The sequence below is a fragment of the Nicotiana tabacum genome, chromosome 5 (genome assembly GCF_000715075.1).
Source record: "Nicotiana tabacum cultivar K326 chromosome 5, ASM71507v2, whole genome shotgun sequence".
NCBI classification, from domain to species: domain Eukaryota; kingdom Viridiplantae; phylum Streptophyta; class Magnoliopsida; order Solanales; family Solanaceae; genus Nicotiana; species Nicotiana tabacum.
In genome coordinates, this window is record NC_134084.1 from 25,240,717 (window position 1) to 25,258,247 (window position 17,531).

General features: G+C 37.9%; 2 protein-coding genes across 3 annotated transcripts; one reads left to right on the forward strand and one right to left on the reverse strand.

The window, feature by feature from the left end:
* The first annotated feature begins 389 nt into the window (after positions 1–389).
* LOC107814955 (putative mediator of RNA polymerase II transcription subunit 19b) lies at positions 390–10,988 on the forward strand. 2 transcript variants are annotated; one of them, XM_075253436.1, is made up of 7 exons: positions 390–437; positions 1,441–1,508; positions 6,025–6,314; positions 6,420–6,638; positions 7,115–7,183; positions 8,750–8,843; positions 8,932–10,988. In XM_075253436.1, exons 2-6 carry the CDS (start codon positions 1,478–1,480, stop codon positions 8,804–8,806), a joined length of 666 nt encoding a protein of 221 aa, XP_075109537.1. In that variant the 5' UTR covers positions 390–437; positions 1,441–1,477; the 3' UTR covers positions 8,807–8,843; positions 8,932–10,988. The 2 variants fall into 2 exon arrangements, 1 of the variants encoding a protein (XP_075109537.1); XR_012709439.1 differs by lacking the exon at positions 390–437 and having other exon boundaries at positions 454–1,508; positions 8,742–8,843.
* On the reverse strand, positions 9,038–11,006 carry LOC107814954 (borneol dehydrogenase, mitochondrial-like). Its single transcript, XM_016640458.2, has 3 exons — positions 10,877–11,006; positions 9,993–10,333; positions 9,038–9,585 (listed from the first exon to the last, which is right to left on the reverse strand). Exons 1-3 carry the CDS (start codon positions 10,897–10,899, stop codon positions 9,158–9,160), a joined length of 792 nt encoding a protein of 263 aa, XP_016495944.1. The 5' UTR covers positions 10,900–11,006; the 3' UTR covers positions 9,038–9,157.
* Positions 11,007–17,531: the final 6,525 nt, after the last annotated feature.

A 17,531-nucleotide genomic window follows, 5' to 3' on the forward strand; every position in this document is an offset into this window, starting at 1 on the left:
GGAGAATAATTAAATGAATATCCCTAAATATTAGGGAATTTATTAAATAAATATTTTTTAATTATTAGAGAAATAATTAAATGATTGTTTTGTCTAGTATGGACTTTATTTTTAGAGGTTAAAAAAGGCGAACGATATTTCGCTAAGGGCCTTTGTGCTTTTATATAATATAGATAGATATAGATATATAGATTTATAATAATATAGCATAGTTAGGTAAAAATTAAAAAAAAAAATTCTTTTGTTGTGAATGAAATATCTAATGGGCCAGTTCAAACTCACACGGCCCGCTGCCTTTTGACCCAATTAGCCCATTTCGACAGAAAGCCCAAATCTAGTTAGTTGGGCGTCCGTCGGATTCCGCCCTCCAACTCTATATAATCCCAAAATAAGAGGCTGTTTTCTATTTCTTCATTCTCTCTCCCGCAAATCGAGTTGTAAGTAAATAAAACCCTAATCACTTTTCCAATTCTGAGTTCCCTCTTCTTGCGATAAAAGTTATAGTATTAATTTTAAAATTTCAAGCCATTTACCAACTCATTCTTACCATCCGAATATTGATTTAAAATCTCTACTATTTCGAATGCTTTTGAAATCAATTGATTTTAGATTCCCATTGATTCCTAATCAATCAGTCCAAAATATATTTTTGTTTGTTAGATAGACAAATGTCGGTGGTTAACATAATAGACACAGCTGACAAGATTTGTAATTATCAGCACACTTACCTTATGCCTGAGAGATTTTATGATAGTGTAGGAATAGGTGTGAGATTTCGAGAATGGCGAAGTTTTTTTGAAATAGACAAATTATTGAGTAGTTTTTATGGACTGGATATGATATAGAGGATTTATATAGTTGACCTCAACTAGTTTGGAATTGAGGCGCGGTTGATGTTGTAGACTATTAATTATCGAGGACCCACCTAGTAAATTATACTGAATATTGGCTGCCATAATCTGTGCCTGTCCTCACTTTGGGTTGTGTAAAATGGTTTATCTTTATATGGAGGAGCGAATGCAGTTTAAGTTTCCGGATAACATGATTTGAACCACTTATCTGATTATCTAATAAGTAATATAAAGATAAATTCCTGAGGTAAACTAGGGGAAGTTTCGGTATATGAAATGTTATGGCAACTGTACAGGCTCAAAATGTTGATTGACCCTGGCATATACTAGAAGTTTTTGCACATGCATTTGTATTGGTGTTTGTCAACTAAGTTTGTTCTGTGGTCATATGTTTAGTAGTTTAGTGCGGAGGGCTGAGAGTCAAAAGACTTAGGCAAAGTGTTGGTTTTTTGCTGATTATCTGTAGTTGCAATATCTTTGAGTGCTATCCTTCTGTTTCTCCCTTTTTACGGTATACTATTTTATTGGTGGCATCTTGTTTTGTGCTTTGTGTCTGTACGCAACCTGCTAATATATCTTCTCTTTGAAGGTCTTTTTATATTCAAGTCAGTAACTGCATAGTCTCGATGGATCCTGATATCAGGAAGTTTGGAAGAGGTAGGATGTTTGAGGGTTCAGTATTTGCTACTAGATTTTTTTTCCCCTTTGCTTCAATTTCGTAATACTTTTATGCGACGAAATGCAAGTTTGTAGACCAGAATGCTCTTTATTATTTAGTGGAGCATTTTTTTTCCAGTAGCACATCTGACAATTCATTAGTCTTTTCTAATAAAAGTCTGAGAACTTTATTATGCCATGGAATTTCTGGTTTGATGATGATTCCAAAGGTCATCAAAACCAGAATCTTAGAGAAAACCTTGCTTGGTGCAAGACCAAAACTTTGGCATCAGGAGACTAACTTGTCGTCGAGATAAATTTTGAATGATTAACTTGTGGTCATTGGTCAAGATATAAGTGTGGCCGATCTGCTAATACTTAATTTGTCACACTCATGAGGATCCATTATTACATGTACTTATAGAGGCAATTATCTAGTGTTTTTTAGCACGTCTCCTCCAGCAAGTACTTCTAATGCCAGTTTTATCTAAAGTAACCATCTTTCTTCCACTGAAGTATGTTGAGGACTTATGGAGTATATGATATCCTGTGCTTTGTCTTGGATATTCTATGTATCTTTTTTCATTTTAATTCTCACCCGTTTAATTTGTAATTATCTGGTAATACCTTCCAGAGCAGTGGCTCAAAGCAGTACTAGTTTTTTTTTTTAATAAATAAAATCTGAAATCATTTTCCTACTCATTGATAGTGTGGCAGAACTCTATAAAATAGTGGTCAAGAAGCTGGAAACTGTTTTGTGTGAAATAAACTTGTTCTAGAACTTTTCATCACCTCCTATGGTGGAAAAACTCCTTTTTGATTGATTCTGTTATTATATTCACTGTCCATCAGAGCGTCACGATGAGGAAAAAGCTCGTGAGGTTTAAACCAGTGATAGAGAAAAATTGGAGCTTCAAAATGCTTCTGATCGTAAACAGATCAGTTGATGAAATTTGATGAAAGTCTTAAGCTGACTGCCTCTGACACGGGTTACTACCACGTTTTATTAGATATTGGTTGTCTGTAATAACTGTTCGTGATAAGTCGCGAGGAATCATAAGGATGTTCTGATTTACCAATTGCTTTTGTGGACTTAGGGTTTTCGTCACTTATACTCTGTCAAATCCAATTCTTATACCTTCAAATCCAATTCATTCATACTTTGTTAGCATATGAATGTTATGCTGCACTATGCTGCATATGATTCATGATCAGGTGTATGAAGCCTCTGATGAGGTACAAGTATCTGCTCTTATAAAATTGCTTACAAAAAATTTTCTTTGACATTAGTTTAGCTCTTGGGAGATCTGTAAGGGGGATTTTTTTAATTTCCCTTCCACAAATGATTTATAGACTAGGCAGAGTTAACTTCTAGAATATGATTAAGTTAGGTCTACTAATGTTACCACGAGTCCTGGATTAACAATGCAACATTAGTGTTATATATTCATTGATATAAACATTATATGTTTGTTTCTATGCCCCCTCATGAGTTGAACTAAAGAGGTAGTGGGTGCCATATTCTTTACTATCTCTCTCTACATTTCATACCTAATTAAGTGCTCTCTTACACATTCAAGATTTTCTCTACCGCAAGTCACCTAAGTTAAGTTTTTAACTTTTTTCATGCCGCGTATGAAGTGGACTACTAATATATTCCACCACTTGTATGTATCGATAGAGCTCAGGTTCTGAGAATACGTGTAAAACAAAAAAAGAAATATTTATCAGAAAAGTGGATAAGAAATGTTCAAAACTATTTTAAGGTAAATATGCCAGACTTTGTGATGCGGAATCCAAGATAAAAAGATTAATGGCGTAAATTTAGTAAAAAGTGACCTAGGATAGCAATAAATAATATGGAATTGAAAGATCAAAATAAGAAACTTACAAGGAGATTAGACAAGGTGGGCGTGGCCTCCGGGGAGAAGAGATGCGGGAAGCGACGCTTAGATGGTTTGTACATGTGAAGGGAGAGACATGATGGCCCAATAAGGAGGTGTGAAAGATAGGCTTTGGTGGATTTGAGGAGAGGCAGATGTAGGCCAGAAAAGTATTGGGGAGGAGATGATTAGGCAGGACATAGCGTTGCTTCAGTTTACCGAGGAAATGACCCTCAATAGGAAGGTGTGAAGGTCAAGAATTAGGGAGAAGGTTAGTATGTAATCGTGCATTTTCCTTGTCCAAGCCAATAGTGTTAGTGTTAGTCTTGTGCTTTCTTATTTTTTGAGATTTTCCATTACTGCATTTGCTTTGGTTCTCTTGTTATCTTGCTGATGGTGCGAGAGCTTGCACATGGTGGGTCTAATGAGGGGTAGAAGAAGGCCTAAGAAGTATTAGAGAGAGGTGATTAGGCATGATATGATACTTCTTCAGCTTATTGAGGACATGATCCTTAATAAGAGGTTGTGGAGGACGAAGATTAGGGTAGAAGGTTAATAAGTAGTAAAGCGTATTCCCCTTACATACCGGTAGCTTTAGTATTACCCTAGTTGTGGCTTATTCTTGGACTCCTATTATTACCTGATATTGCTTGTGTTTCGGTATGTTAATATCCCGCTATTCCTTGTTTCCTTTCCATGACTTGTTTGTTTTTTATATCACATTTCTTTATTGTTGATACTGTGCTTACTTGGGCCAAGGTTCTGTTAGTAATAACCTCTTTATCCGTGCAAGGTAGGGTTAAAGTTTGCGTACACACTATCCTCCCTAGATCCTTGTTATGGGAATATACTAAGTATGTTGTTGTTGCTGATGATACAATCTAGTGCTACTGCTTCTTTTTGCATTTTTCGTTGAGTCGAGGGTCTATCTGAAACAACCTTTTTACCTTCTCAAGGTAGGGGTCTGTATACACACTACCCTCCTTAGACCCCACTCGTGGGACTACACTGGATTTGTTATCGTCGTTGTACAAGGAGATTAGACATCAAAATTAGAAGCCCAATTAATCATGGATATATCAAATCCACAACCTCAAGAGCAGTCAATTAAATATTCTAATCTATTACCTAAAATAGAAGATTACGTAATAGGAAAAACTATCCTTGAAGTAATCGAACACAAGTTCGGGTAGAACTCCTCCGAAACTCTCAAATATATTTCATATAACACTCTAATGTCTAATCCTTTATTGTGAAAGAGTGATGACTATTTATAGAACCATTTCAACTACTCTTGAACTAGCTATAAGTGTGAAACAAATACTAAAAAGGTCTTTAATAGTGGTTGCATGCAATCTTAAACAATAGAGGGCAGAAAGTCATCAAAACCATCTTATGGAAGCCCAAAAACGTAGCGATACATTCTGACTACTTGGTTCTCTTGTATTGGAAAACCAGCCAGATTGGCGCAGTTTTGGTAGAAAGTCCATAATTTTGTCTAGGGGTATTCAAATTGCTCAATCTTTGATTCTCTAGAAAGAAAACATCTTGAACTACATTTCTGGTAAGTTTCACAACTAAATTCATCGTGCACTATTCTAGAATTGATTTTGAAGTTGACAAATTCATCCTAGGCTCACTTGAGATAAACAACAAAAAACCCAATTTGATCCCATAAATGGGGTCTGGGGAGGGTAGTGTGTACGCAGACCTTACCCCTACCTCACTTGAGATACATGTATTAATTTTGGATTCTCATCCACGCCCATGAATTCCTAGCTTTTATTAATAAGCTTCTTTACCAACCCATGCATTGGTTGAACTTTTCTAGCTTTTGCTCTCGTGATTGGTCCGGTTGGTAAACATAGATCCTTGATTGCAATTTTGTGGAGGGTGCTCGTATCATTTTTCAAATAGTCATATTGTATTGCTAGGTTTTAAAGCTTTTCGTAAGATGTCTTTGGTGATTTTGTGGCCTCCATTGTTGAAGATTGGCATGCAACCGCCGTTGAAGACCCTTTTAGTGTTTGTTTTCACACTTGTAGCTAGTTCAAGAGTAGTTGAAATGGCTCTATAAATAGCCATCACTTTTTCATTGTAAGGGATCACACATTCGAGTGTTATATGAAATATGTTCAGCCCTTTCAAAGTTTTGGATGTTCTCCTTAAGTTCTACCATGAACTTGTCTTCAAGGATAGTTTTTCCTTCTACATAATCTTCTATCTTAGGTTCGTTGATTGACTGCTATTGAGGTTGTAAATTTGGTATATCCATGGTTAATTGTGCTTCTAATCTTAAGGTCTAATCTCCTTGTAAGTTTCTTATTTTGGTCTTTCAGTTCCATACTAGTTCTTGCTATCCTACATCACTTTTTACTAGATTTACATTATTAATCTTTTTGATCTTGGGTTCCGCATCACAAAATCGGGGACTTTTCAGTCACGTGTTCATCATCCTGTTGATCATAAAAGAGAATTTGATACTTTTATTGGCAGGATTTGAAGAGCGTGAAGTGGTTAAAAATTTGGCTTTAACATTAGCTTTACCCATGCTTTTACATTCTCTCTGTTGGATATTCATTATCTGAACGGATTTTTCCCATCATGTGGGCCTGGTTTTTTTGTTTCTTCAGGGCCTAGAGAACTTGGTGGTTCAGTTGATCTTCTAAATCATTGTAAACTTAGGAAACATCTTGATTTGTTCTGCAAGAGGTCTCTACCACTCTCTATATCTGAGACACAATACCTCAGGAATGTGGTGGGGGACACAGAAATAAGGAAAGGTGAAGGAATGGAACTCGATCAGTTGTCTCAAAATTCCCCCTATGTGGGGCATAGATGTGTACAGTTGCGTCCTTTTGGCTTGGATCTTCTTACTGATGCTTTTCAGCTAAGAGAAGCAACATCCACCGATCTGCCATTGGTAATAATCCACCATTTAATCCTCAATGTGCTCTTTTACTGTTTTGGGAAGTGCTAGCTCAAGCCTTCATCTGCTGTACTAAGTAACTTGTCTTTTTGTCTATAGGCAGAAATTGGGTTCCCTATAGGTGCATCTAAATTGAAGAATGAGTGCAAGGAAAAGAAGAAGCACAAAAAGCACAAACACAAAGATAGGTCGAGGAAACATGATCCTAGCAGTTGCACTGATAAGGAACCTAAACCAAGCAGGGTTAACAATAAGGAGAAAAATGAGAGCAAGTCACAGAATTACGGTCCAGATTTGTTTCTGAGACAGCAAGTAAAGGTAACACAGAATTTGGGTTTCATGTCTGCGATATTGGTTAAATCTAAGGCTGAAATTTGTCTACTTTCTTAGCAATTTTCAATAACTTAAATGCTTGTGCTAGGCTTGCAAACTGAGAATGAATTTTATGCTTCTTTCCATGGTCCTGTTGTATCATATCTTTTCCCATGGTCAAATTCTAAGTTGTCGTCTAATATTTTCAATTGAAGTCTTTGAGCATAAAAATATATACATGTTGAAGATATTTGCAGTTAGTGGTGCATATCTGTATTAGAGAATGATTATGTGCAAACACATGTGGTTGAGATACATGTTATCGCTAAAATTTCTGCTATGACATCTGTAGGTCAATATTATTATCCGTTATGAATTAGTTAATTTACAGAGACATTTGTGGAGCTTAGATTTTTAGTGAAATAGCTGATATTTTTTCATCATTACATTTAGTAACCATGGTCTATTGATTACCTTTTCAGAAGCCAAGAACCGATGGCAATGGAGGTTTTTCTGGTATCCTAACATACCAGAAAAATGAGCTAAATAAGGTAACTTTCATCTCACACTATTATTGAGCAAATTTTTCTTTAAACAGAAAGTCCACAGTGATGTGGGTTAATTTGTCTAAGTATCCACTTGGTTCCGTTGGTGGGGAAGCTCTGCTTTGTATTTTTCTTTTTCAACACATGAAAAATGAATTAATAACTTTCTCAATTCATGACTTATAATGCTTGAAGATCTGAAAGGGATTGTCTTCTTTTTCAGCGAAAATTGGGATTCTTATCGTACATATATTTATTTAGTGGGTTTGTTTTTTCCTTCTTTTTTGGGTCCCAAACTTGTTGAAGATACTTATTAGTTTTGTGTGTGTTGGTGTGAAATTTTAAGAGCATGTTTGGAAAGCCACCTTGGAAATGAATTTCGGTGTAATTGAGTGTAATTATACAGTTTGACATGTTTGTTTGGCCAAGTAATTACTTGGTCAGCATGAAATTGAGTGTAATTGGAGGGGTGTAATTACACTCTCCAATTCTCAATGGGAGGTGTGAATTGGTGGTAATTACACTGTGTAATTACAATGTTACTTTTTAGTTTCTTTCCTTTTTATTTTTATTTTAATTTATTATAACTTTTTATTTTTATTATATTAATTTTTAAATTTTATTTTTACTTTTTAATTTCTTTTGAAATTTTAAAATTTATTTTTCTTTGTACATTATGTATCTTTTATTTCTCTATCTTTGCTTCTTGTGATTCCATGTAATTGCTTATATTTTTTTTATTTTTTTTATTTTTTGAAACTACACCTCCTAATATTAAAAATAATGAGTCATTAACAAACTTGACATATAATGAGTAATACAATTAAAGTGGAATTTTGTTGTTGAATGTGGTTATAAACTTATTATGTTTCCTAATCTTAAGTTGCATAGTGAAACTTACTATTATTATGTTGGAATTTAACATATGTTAAACTATATTTTTTTTGAATTTTGAAATTGTGTTATATTCATGGTTCCAATTTACTTGTTCTAGTAGTATTGCCTTACATTACATGTTGTTCATATTTTAGTTAGAATTGATAGATTAGTTTTGTCAAACATTTAAATAATGTAATGACATTATATTTATAAATATTAGTAGATTATTTAATCAAACATGAATTCCATGATGTTTTTACAAAACGTATATTTTTAGTTTTTTTAAGTATCTAAACTAATATTATCGATTTGAAAAATATATAAAAATTATTTTTAGGCATATATTTGTTATATTAACTTTTATGTTTTGATAACTACTTCATTTAAAATTTAATTTAATTGTGTAATTACGCTTGTGCAACCAAACAGTAAACTTGTAATTACACTGTAATTACACTATGACAAACAAACAGGTCGTCGTAATTACACAATTGTATAATTACGAGGCTGTGTAATTATTGTCCGTGTAATTATTGCCCTAGTAATTACACCAATTCTAATTACCTGGTGGCTTGCCAAACAGACCCTAAATGTAATATACATGTGAGAACATTGATTGCTGATTATGTAAATTGTGGATATAACTAACTAGCTTTTCTTTTCTTGTTTGCTTTACTTGGATAAGGCATTCAGACGTTCATAAGTGTACACAGGGTGTCATTGACATCGCAAATCTGGTTAAGAGAGTAGCAAGGCGCATTCAAATATCCACATTAAAATTCATTTGGTATGACAGGAGTCTCTTCAATTTTGGTGAATCTCGTCGTATGAAATTTTGAAGGATTAACTTCTAAAATTGGTGTTTTCTCTTGCAGGTATCCCATGTCTGAGCGAGCTTTCAATTATTTTGAATGGTTCGTAAGAGACATTAAGAGTTGTAGCCTGTGTTGGTAGACATTAAGATTGTTCAAAATTGTACATTTGGAGAATATTGAAGCTGTGAAATTTTTATTTTGTAATTAGATACCTCTGGGGAGACATATGGCTCCATTGTACAAAACCATATTGCATAATTGCATGACCGGAACTTATCAAGTAAAATTACTTGAAAAGTGAGAAACCTGAATTCTCAATGGTAAATCCTCCATCAATAATAAAATCTTGGCCACTAAAACACTTGGACTCATCACTTGCGAGGAAAACAGCAGTTTCAGCCACATCTTTTGGAGTAAGTGTTGCACCATTTAAGGTAGAATAAACATCCCAACCTTCTTTGCCCATCTTCTTTAAAGAATCAAAAGCCATTTGTGTAAGAACAGCGTATGGGGAAACACAGTTCACACGAATGCCATAACGTCCTAAATCAACTGTAGCATTCCTAGCAAGTCCTAAAACTCCATGCTTTGAACTCGTGTAGGCATGAGAACAAACGCCACCAATCGATGAACACACACTGCCAGTGACAATTATGCTACCTTGACGACGAGGGATCATGACTCGGGCTGCTTGTTTAATCCCAAGAAATGTACCTGCAAGGGAAATTTGCGTTTTTAGTGTCGGATATATTGACGTGATCTGATTTTGGTTCTTGTGATATATGGTTGAGTACTTTTTACTTCCAGCTAATTAAAACACACTTTAGATCCTTAACTAAGCTCCCGCTATGCGTGTGATCCGGGGAAGGGTCGGAGCATAAGAGTCTATTATACGCAGTCTTACCCTACATTTCTGCAAGAGGCGACTATTTCCACGACTCGAACCCGTGACCTCCTGATCACATGGAATCAACTTTATCAATTACGTCAAGACTTTCCTTCATTAAAACCACACATTTTAATTAGTTTTAAGTTAAATATGCTTAGTCAAATATCACAAGGACCAAAATCAGAATTCATAAGCAATAGCCTTGGGAACAAAAGTGAAATTATCTCCGTACCTACGAGGTTAACACTAATGACTTTTTCGAATTCCGATTTTTCATTATCAAGAATGTTAGATTTTATTGCTCCCATAATACCAGCATTGTTGTACATGATGTCTAGCTTGCCATACTTGGATACAGCAATGTTCACAGCATTTTCTAGATCTTCTTCTTTTGTAACGTTACAATGCACAAAAGTGGTTGATGATGTATCCAATTCTTTGCAAACTTTTTGTGCCAAATCATCTTGGATATCTGCAATCACCACTTTAGCTCCATGTCTTGAGAAAAGTCTAGCAGCTGCTTCACCAATGCCGCTAGCGGCACCTGTTATAACTGCAACTTTACCTTCTAGCCTAAAATAATTAATAATGATTATGCATGTTATAATCTTTAATATTTACCTCGAGTTAAAATTACAATGATGCTATAGAAACTCTTTATAATATGTATCGGTATATATAATTTAAATCCTTTCATTTTATCAGTAGTGTGTAAGATTTACATATAGTGTAAATTGGGAAGGTATTTGACATGGAGATAGGTATAAGAAAGAACATTCATGCCGTTTGGTTTCAATAGTAAATATATTTAAATCAGTCAAAACGAATTTTTATACTATGAATGTAATTTGATAGGATATAGCAAGTTTTTACTCTATTTTCCAAATTTGCGATATATACATGATACTTGTTATGAATAGTTACATATGATTGTAACGTACGTCAACTTTAGTAAAAATCCTTATACACTATCAATGCAGAAACTCTTTAAAAAATTATTATAGGCAAAAATTACATGACAGAGTGATTAGAACATGTACTGCTCTTTATTTGGGCAAGTTGAAATTAAAGAACAAAATCAGTTTATCTAAAACATAATAGCAAGGAATATCTTACCTTCTTGCCAAATGTGCAGCCATTGAAAAATGTATTAGCCCTCAAAGACTTCAAGTGGAACAGAAAAACAATATGCTCGGACACTGATATATATTATAATGATTCGACAAAATATGAGATAGGTTTTATCCTTCTGCGCTATTATATATGTAAGGAATAGGGCAGAAGGATTATTAGCCACAGATTATCAAAATGATTCGATAAACTATGACGTCGATCTGGTCCCAGGAAATGCTATGTGGACGACCTTGCACCAGAAACTGAAAGGTCTTACTAAATACTAGTTAAGTAGGTGGTCCAGGGATATAGGAGATGTGTTTGAAAGGGTCAAAGTCTTGGAGAATGAGACCATAACATATAAAAAGGCATGTGATCTTGATGTCTCTGACCACAAGAAGGAGGTCCTTGGTAGAGCACAAGCAGAAATTGCGTACCCAGATTTTTTTATAAGCGATATCAAATTGGTTTAGTTGAGTCTTAAGTTAGAAGAGGTCATAACCTCTGACCTCTTAGAGCAAAATTAGAAACTTAACTAGTGTGTCAAGCAACAAGTTATGTCAAGTAGTGTCAATTTCTTTATCTTATAATGTCAAGTATACTGGCTCATTGAACTGAACTAAATTGGATTGTCTTCTTTCTTTGTTGAGCTTGTCACTGTCATAATCTCTCCGGAAAATATGTTCTTGATTTTTATTGTCTAATTTAGAGTTCTTTAGTGTTTTTCTTGGTGTTTGATCATTTTATTACTCGAATCATATTTTTTCCACTCCTTGTATGAGTGCAGGAGTGGGAACAAAAATACAATGCAAGACATATTTGCCAGGATTTTGTCTCTGTCAAAATACAAACGGTCTAATTCTAATGGTAAGCTTCGTCGGTGAACTTCGCCAGCACCGGCACCGGCGTGGACAGGTAAGCCAGGTAAGCACACCCCCCCTCTCTCTCTCTATCTCTCCCTCCGCCTTTCTCTCTTTCTTCCCCCCTCTCTTTCTGCCCCCTTCTTAACCCTAGCAGAGACTAGGCCGGCGATCGTCACTCTTCCGGCGTCGCTCCGTCTCCCTTCTTCTTTTTCCGGCTTCAACCCCAACCCCCTTCTCAGTGCTTCCCCTTCTCCTTTATACTTTTTTCGTCTCCCTTCTTCTTTTCCCAGCGTCGCTTCACTGTTACAGGGTTTGTCATTGTTTTCCGGCGAGTCGGGCTAGTAGCAGATTGGTGTGTCACTGGTGGTGACAGTGACAGTCCCACACTTGTCTCTTTTTCTCTTTTTCTCGGTTCCATTGTGTGTTTGTGTGTTTTCCAGGTTGCACTTTGTTGGTGGTTGTTTCGGGTTGAGTTGGAGGTGTACGAGCAAACGCAGCAGAGCAGGCAGGCTGGTTGGTAGTCCCAAGGGCTAGACGTCGGGTCCCATAGCACCGGGAGTATAGCAAGTTGAAAGTTCAGGTTCTATCCGCGAGAATTGGTACCTCCCGTTACCTATTTATTTAAGTTAATCTGTTGCTGTAGTAGTTTAGGATATTTGTCACCTTCTAGTTTATACCTTTGCTTGTTTGTAGTTGCATTTTTGTCTAGACCGCCGTAGGAATAGCGGTTGTGGTTTGTAATGGCACAGTAGGGTCATATCCTCGGGGTGAGCGGGTGGTGGGGCGGGGGGTAGGTCATGGGTCATGGGGTGGGATGACGCCCAGAGGGGGTAAAGGCAACAAGGGAGCCTGTAGGTTGAAGATTGGATCGTGGAATATAGGGATGTTAACAAGTAAGTCTATAGAGCTAGCGAAGATTCTCCAGAAGAGGAAGGTCAATATAGCTTGTGTTCAGGAGACTAGGTGAGTAGGATCGAAGGCGAGGAATGCAGACGGGTTTAAATTGTGGTACTCCGGACGCGTGAAGGGCAAGAACAGAGTGGGTATTTTGGTGGACAGGGAGCTCATGAAGTCAGTGGTTGAGGTTAGGCGGGTGAATGACAAATTGATGGCGATTAAGTTAGTAGTTGCAGGGAGAACTCTGAATGTCGTTAGCGCATTCGCACCACAAACGAGCTTGGACGAGGAGGTTAAGAGGCGCTTTTGGGAAGGGTTGGATAAGGTGGTGCGGGGTATTCCGTCAACTAGGAAGTTATTTATATGAGGGGATTTCAATGGTCATATTGGGTTGTCGGCTGGGGGTTATGGAGAGGTGCACGGTGGCTTCGGCTTTGGGGATAGGAACAGAGGTGGTACTTCTCTATTGGATTTCGTTAGGGCTTTTGAGTTGGTGATCGCGAACTCTAGTTTTCCGAAGAGGGAGGAGCATTTGGTTACTTTCCGGAGTATGGTGGCTAAGACCTAGATTGATTATATCCTCCTCAAGAGGTGTGATAGGGGTTGTGCGAGGATTGTAAGGTGATCCCGAGTGAGACCTTCGCGACTCAATATAGGCTCCTGGTGATGGACGTCGGTATCGTGATAAAGAGGAAGAAGAGGTTTGTACGGGGTAAACCAGGGATCAGGTGGGGTGCTTTGACTAAGGATATTGCACATGAGTTGGAGGGATGGCTGATGGCTATGGGCGCCTGGAAGAGTAATCAGGATGCTAGCGCTATGTGGACGGCGACGACGAACTGTATTAAGGAGGCCACGAAAGAGGTGTTAGGGGTCTCAACGGGCTACTATGGCGGGCACCGAGGTGACTGGTGGTGGAATGATGTGGTCCAAGGTAAAGTGGAAGCAAAGAAAATGGCGTACCTTGCATTAGTGGAGAGTACCGATGAGGAGCAAATGAGAGCAAATAGAGTGAGATATAAGGAAGCTAGGAAGGAGGCAAAATTAGTGGTCTCAGAGGCTAAGACTGCTACATTTGATCGGTTGTCTGAGGAACTGAGGGGCAAAGGTGGGGACAAGAAGCTATTTTGGCTGGCCAAAGTGAGAGAGAGAAAGGCTCGTGACCTAGATCAAGTGAGGTGCATCAAAGACGAGGAAGGTAGAGCATTGACGGAAGACTCCCAGATTAAGCATAGACGGCAGATGTACTTTCATAAACTTCTGAATGAAGAGGGGAGCGGTATCATCGTGCTAGGGGAGTTGGGACACTCTGAGGGTCACCGAGACTTTGGATACTGTAGGCGTATCAAGGATGAGGAGGTAGTGAGAGCTATGAGTAAGATGAGCCGGGGTGAAGTGACAGGACCAGATGAGATTCCAGTAAAATATTTGAGGTATGTGGGTAGAGCGGGCTTAGAATGGCTGACTGGGGTGTTTAATGTTATTTTCAAGACGAAGAGGATGCCAGATGAGTGGATATGTAGTTTGATGATTCCGTTGTTTAAGAACAAAGGTGATATCCAGAATTGTAACAATTATAGGGGCATCAAGTTGTTAAGCCATACCATGAAAGTCCGGGAGAGGGTGGTGGAAGGGAGGGTGAGGAGGGCGGTATCTATTTCTGAACATCAGTTCGGGCTCATGCCGGGACATTCTACTACGGAAGCTATCCACCTTATAAGGAGGTTGGTGGAACAACACAGGGAGAGGAAGAGGGATTTGCACATGGTGTTTATTGACCTAGAAAAGACGTATGACAGGGTCCCTAGGGACGTTCTTTGGCGATGCCTAGAAGTGAAAGGGGTGCCAGTAGCATACATTGAATTGATAAAGGATATGTATATGGAGCTAAGACTTGGGTCAGGACTATAGGAGGTGACTCCGAGCTTTTTCCGGTGATTATGGGGTTACACCAAGGATCTACGTTTAGCCCATTCTTATTTTCTCTGACGATGGATGCCTTGACACACCATATTCAAGGGGAGGTGCCATGGTGTATGTTGTTCGCTGATGATATAGTTCTGATCGATGAGTTGTGTAGCGGTGTTAATGAGAGACTGGAGGTGTGGAGGCAGGCTCTAGAGTCCAAAGGTTTCAAGTTGAGTAGGACCAAGATGGAATATCTGGAGTGTAAGTTCAGCGGCATGTCGGGGGAAGCGGATGGGGTGATGAGGCTCGACTCACAAGTCATCCCCAAGAGAGAAAGTTTCAAGTACCTAGGGTCTATTATCCAGGGAGATTGACAGGGATGTCACCCACCGCATTGGGGTGGGGTGGATGAAATGGCGGTTAGCATCTGGAGTCCTGTGTGACAAGAGGGTACCACCGAAACTCAAAGATAAGTTCTACAGAGCGGTGGTTAGGCCGGCTATGTTATATAGGGCTGAGTGTTGGCCAGTTAAGATTTCACATATCCAGAAGATAAAAGTAGCCAAGATGAGGATGTTGAGATGGATGTGCGGGCATACTAAACTGGATAAGATAAGGAATGATGATATTCGGGAGAAGGTGGGTGTTGCTCCCATAGACGACAAGATGCGGGAAGCGAGACTTAGGTGGTTTGGACACGTGCGGAGGAGAACCATAGATTCCCCGGTTAGGAGGTGCGAGCGGTTGGCTTTGGCAGGTACGAGAAGAGGTAGAGGGCGGCCTAAGAAGAATTGGGGCGAGGTGATCAGGCAAGACATGGCACGTCTTCAGATTTCCGAGGACATGGCTCTTGATAGGAACCTGTGGAGGTCGAGCATTAGGGTTGTAGGCTAGGGGGTAGTTCATAGTTTTTCCCTCTTTGTACCGGGTAGTCTGATAGAGTTTTGCCTATGTCTGGTAGCGGTCTATGTTGTGTTCACACTATTTTGTTGTTTTGCATATGATTGTATTATTGCACTCCCTTTCACTTATTTGGTGTATTTTAAGATATTATTATTACTTCTCTTGTTTCTTTTGTTGTTATAGATCTTTTCTTTTGTTTCTTTTCTGAAATTATTATCTCTTCTGTTGAGCCGAGGGTCTCCCGGAAACAGCCTCTCTACCCTTCCGGGGTAGGGGTAAGGTCTACGTACATCCTACCCTCCCCTGACCCCACTAATGGGATTTTACTGGGTATGTTGTTGTATTATTTCCGTACAATATTACCACATATATCTCGTAAAATTTTTCAACGTAGTGGAGCGATACCGCTTCGTTCCACGTGCATCCGCCCCTGAGCAGAGTACATTAAGTGGCTTAAGATGCATGAGTCCATTCTCAAGTAAAAAAGTTAGAATTACATGGGCTGAAAAGGGAGATACTAACTCCAAGTATTTTTACAGTGTATATTAAAGAGAAGAGGTGGAGATCACATATTTATATAATCAAGGATAGCATGGCAATTCGGTAGAGGAGAAACAGGAACTCTTAGATGCTGCAACTGAACATACTTTAGGCACATGTTCACTGAACAAGGAAATGGGTCCAATATGCATGCAGATTCTGAGATGGAGTGATCTCTTATAGGAAGAGAACGATAATTTGCAAAGATTACCAACAAAAGAAGAGATTAAAGATGCCATTTTCTCTATGGATCAAAGCAGCACAGCTGGTACAGATGTATTTGATGGACACTTAGCTTCTTTCAAGTTACCTGGGATATTATAAAGGAGGAGATAAACTGTAATAAGTCGAGTAAACGCCACTTTAGGAGATTTAATAATATTTTTTCTTGGCAAAAGCATATTGTCTGTATCAACCACGACTCAGAATCACTGGTTGTTGAAAATTTCTCACGTTACCGGGTGGATTCCCTAAGTCCACAGTCTATAAACCCCTTCAATGATGTAAAGATAACTAACCCTAGCCCTTCTCTAGACGATTTAGAGAATGTCTTCCAACATCCATAGTGATATTTATATAGATTGCATTTGGACTTATGGTTAAGCTAACTAAAGGGCCTAATTAGCTAGAAGCCGCTATGGGTGTTCTAGGCCCAAAAGCTATTTTCCAACATTTTCCAATGGCACATAAGGAAGTGCTCAAACCTCATTAATCTAAGAAAAGACATATTCTCTTTTTATCTCTCTTGCATCATTCATATAAGATAAATAGGCCGTGCGATTAGCATATTATGAGAGCACCTTGATACTGTATTGGGAAAAAACTGAGTTTATATTAAAAGATGATGTGGCATGACACGTGAATTAGTTAAATGGTCAAAGCGCAGCAATTGACTAAGAGGCACGGATGGAAACAGCCACGGGAAGAAGAATTTAAATAGGCACGAGACAACGTATAGATACGAGTCTCGTACCAATTTAAATTATCTACAGCCAACGGATAGAAGGCATTGAAAGCAAAGATCTGGTGACAGAAAGGAGTCCAAATTCATTATTAAATACTTGATACGTTATGAAGTCGGTATTTAATAGGAATGATTGTATAACGGCTTATTTAATATCATTTATTACTCATGATTATATCATTAAAGCTGAGGCTTCATTCCTTTACCTAGAATTATCTATAAAAGGAAGAAGTATCATCATTTGTAAGGACACGGAATACTATTGAGAATTTATTGAAATATACATCTATTTGCTTCTTTAACATCGTTCTCAAAAGTATTTTATTTTTGTCTCCTGATTATCAGTAACCCGAATTTCTTTTTAGTTTTGACCAAAGACTCAGATTTTTGGTTAAACAACTTGGTTCCGTTACCGGGAATCTGATAATCTTTCCTTTTAAGCTACATCTTATCTATTAGGCGTCACCATGTCAAACAACAACGCCAACAACAATAGTAACAACACATTGGGAAACCATGAGAATCAAATACATCAAAATCAAGATAATGTGGTTCCCTCTCCTCTAAATTCACCACGTCAATC

What these genes read in the sequence shown, in the direction of transcription:
- LOC107814954 (XM_016640458.2), bottom strand. Translation starts at nt 10,899, where the DNA reads ATGGCTGCACATTTGGCAAGAAG. An exon ending in GCTGCACATTTGGCAAGAAG is followed by an intron (nt 10,334 to 10,876) that starts GTAAGATATTCC and finishes TAATTATTTTAG; the next exon opens with GCTAGAAGGTAAAGTTGCAG. An exon ending in CATTAGTGTTAACCTCGTAG is followed by an intron (nt 9,586 to 9,992) that starts GTACGGAGATAA and finishes TTTCCCTTGCAG; the next exon opens with GTACATTTCTTGGGATTAAA.
- LOC107814955 (XM_075253436.1), top strand. Translation starts at nt 1,478, where the DNA reads ATGGATCCTGATATCAGGAAGTTTGGAAGAG. An exon ending in TATCAGGAAGTTTGGAAGAG is followed by an intron (nt 1,509 to 6,024) that starts GTAGGATGTTTG and finishes TTGTTTCTTCAG; the next exon opens with GGCCTAGAGAACTTGGTGGT. An exon ending in CATCCACCGATCTGCCATTG is followed by an intron (nt 6,315 to 6,419) that starts GTAATAATCCAC and finishes TTTTGTCTATAG; the next exon opens with GCAGAAATTGGGTTCCCTAT.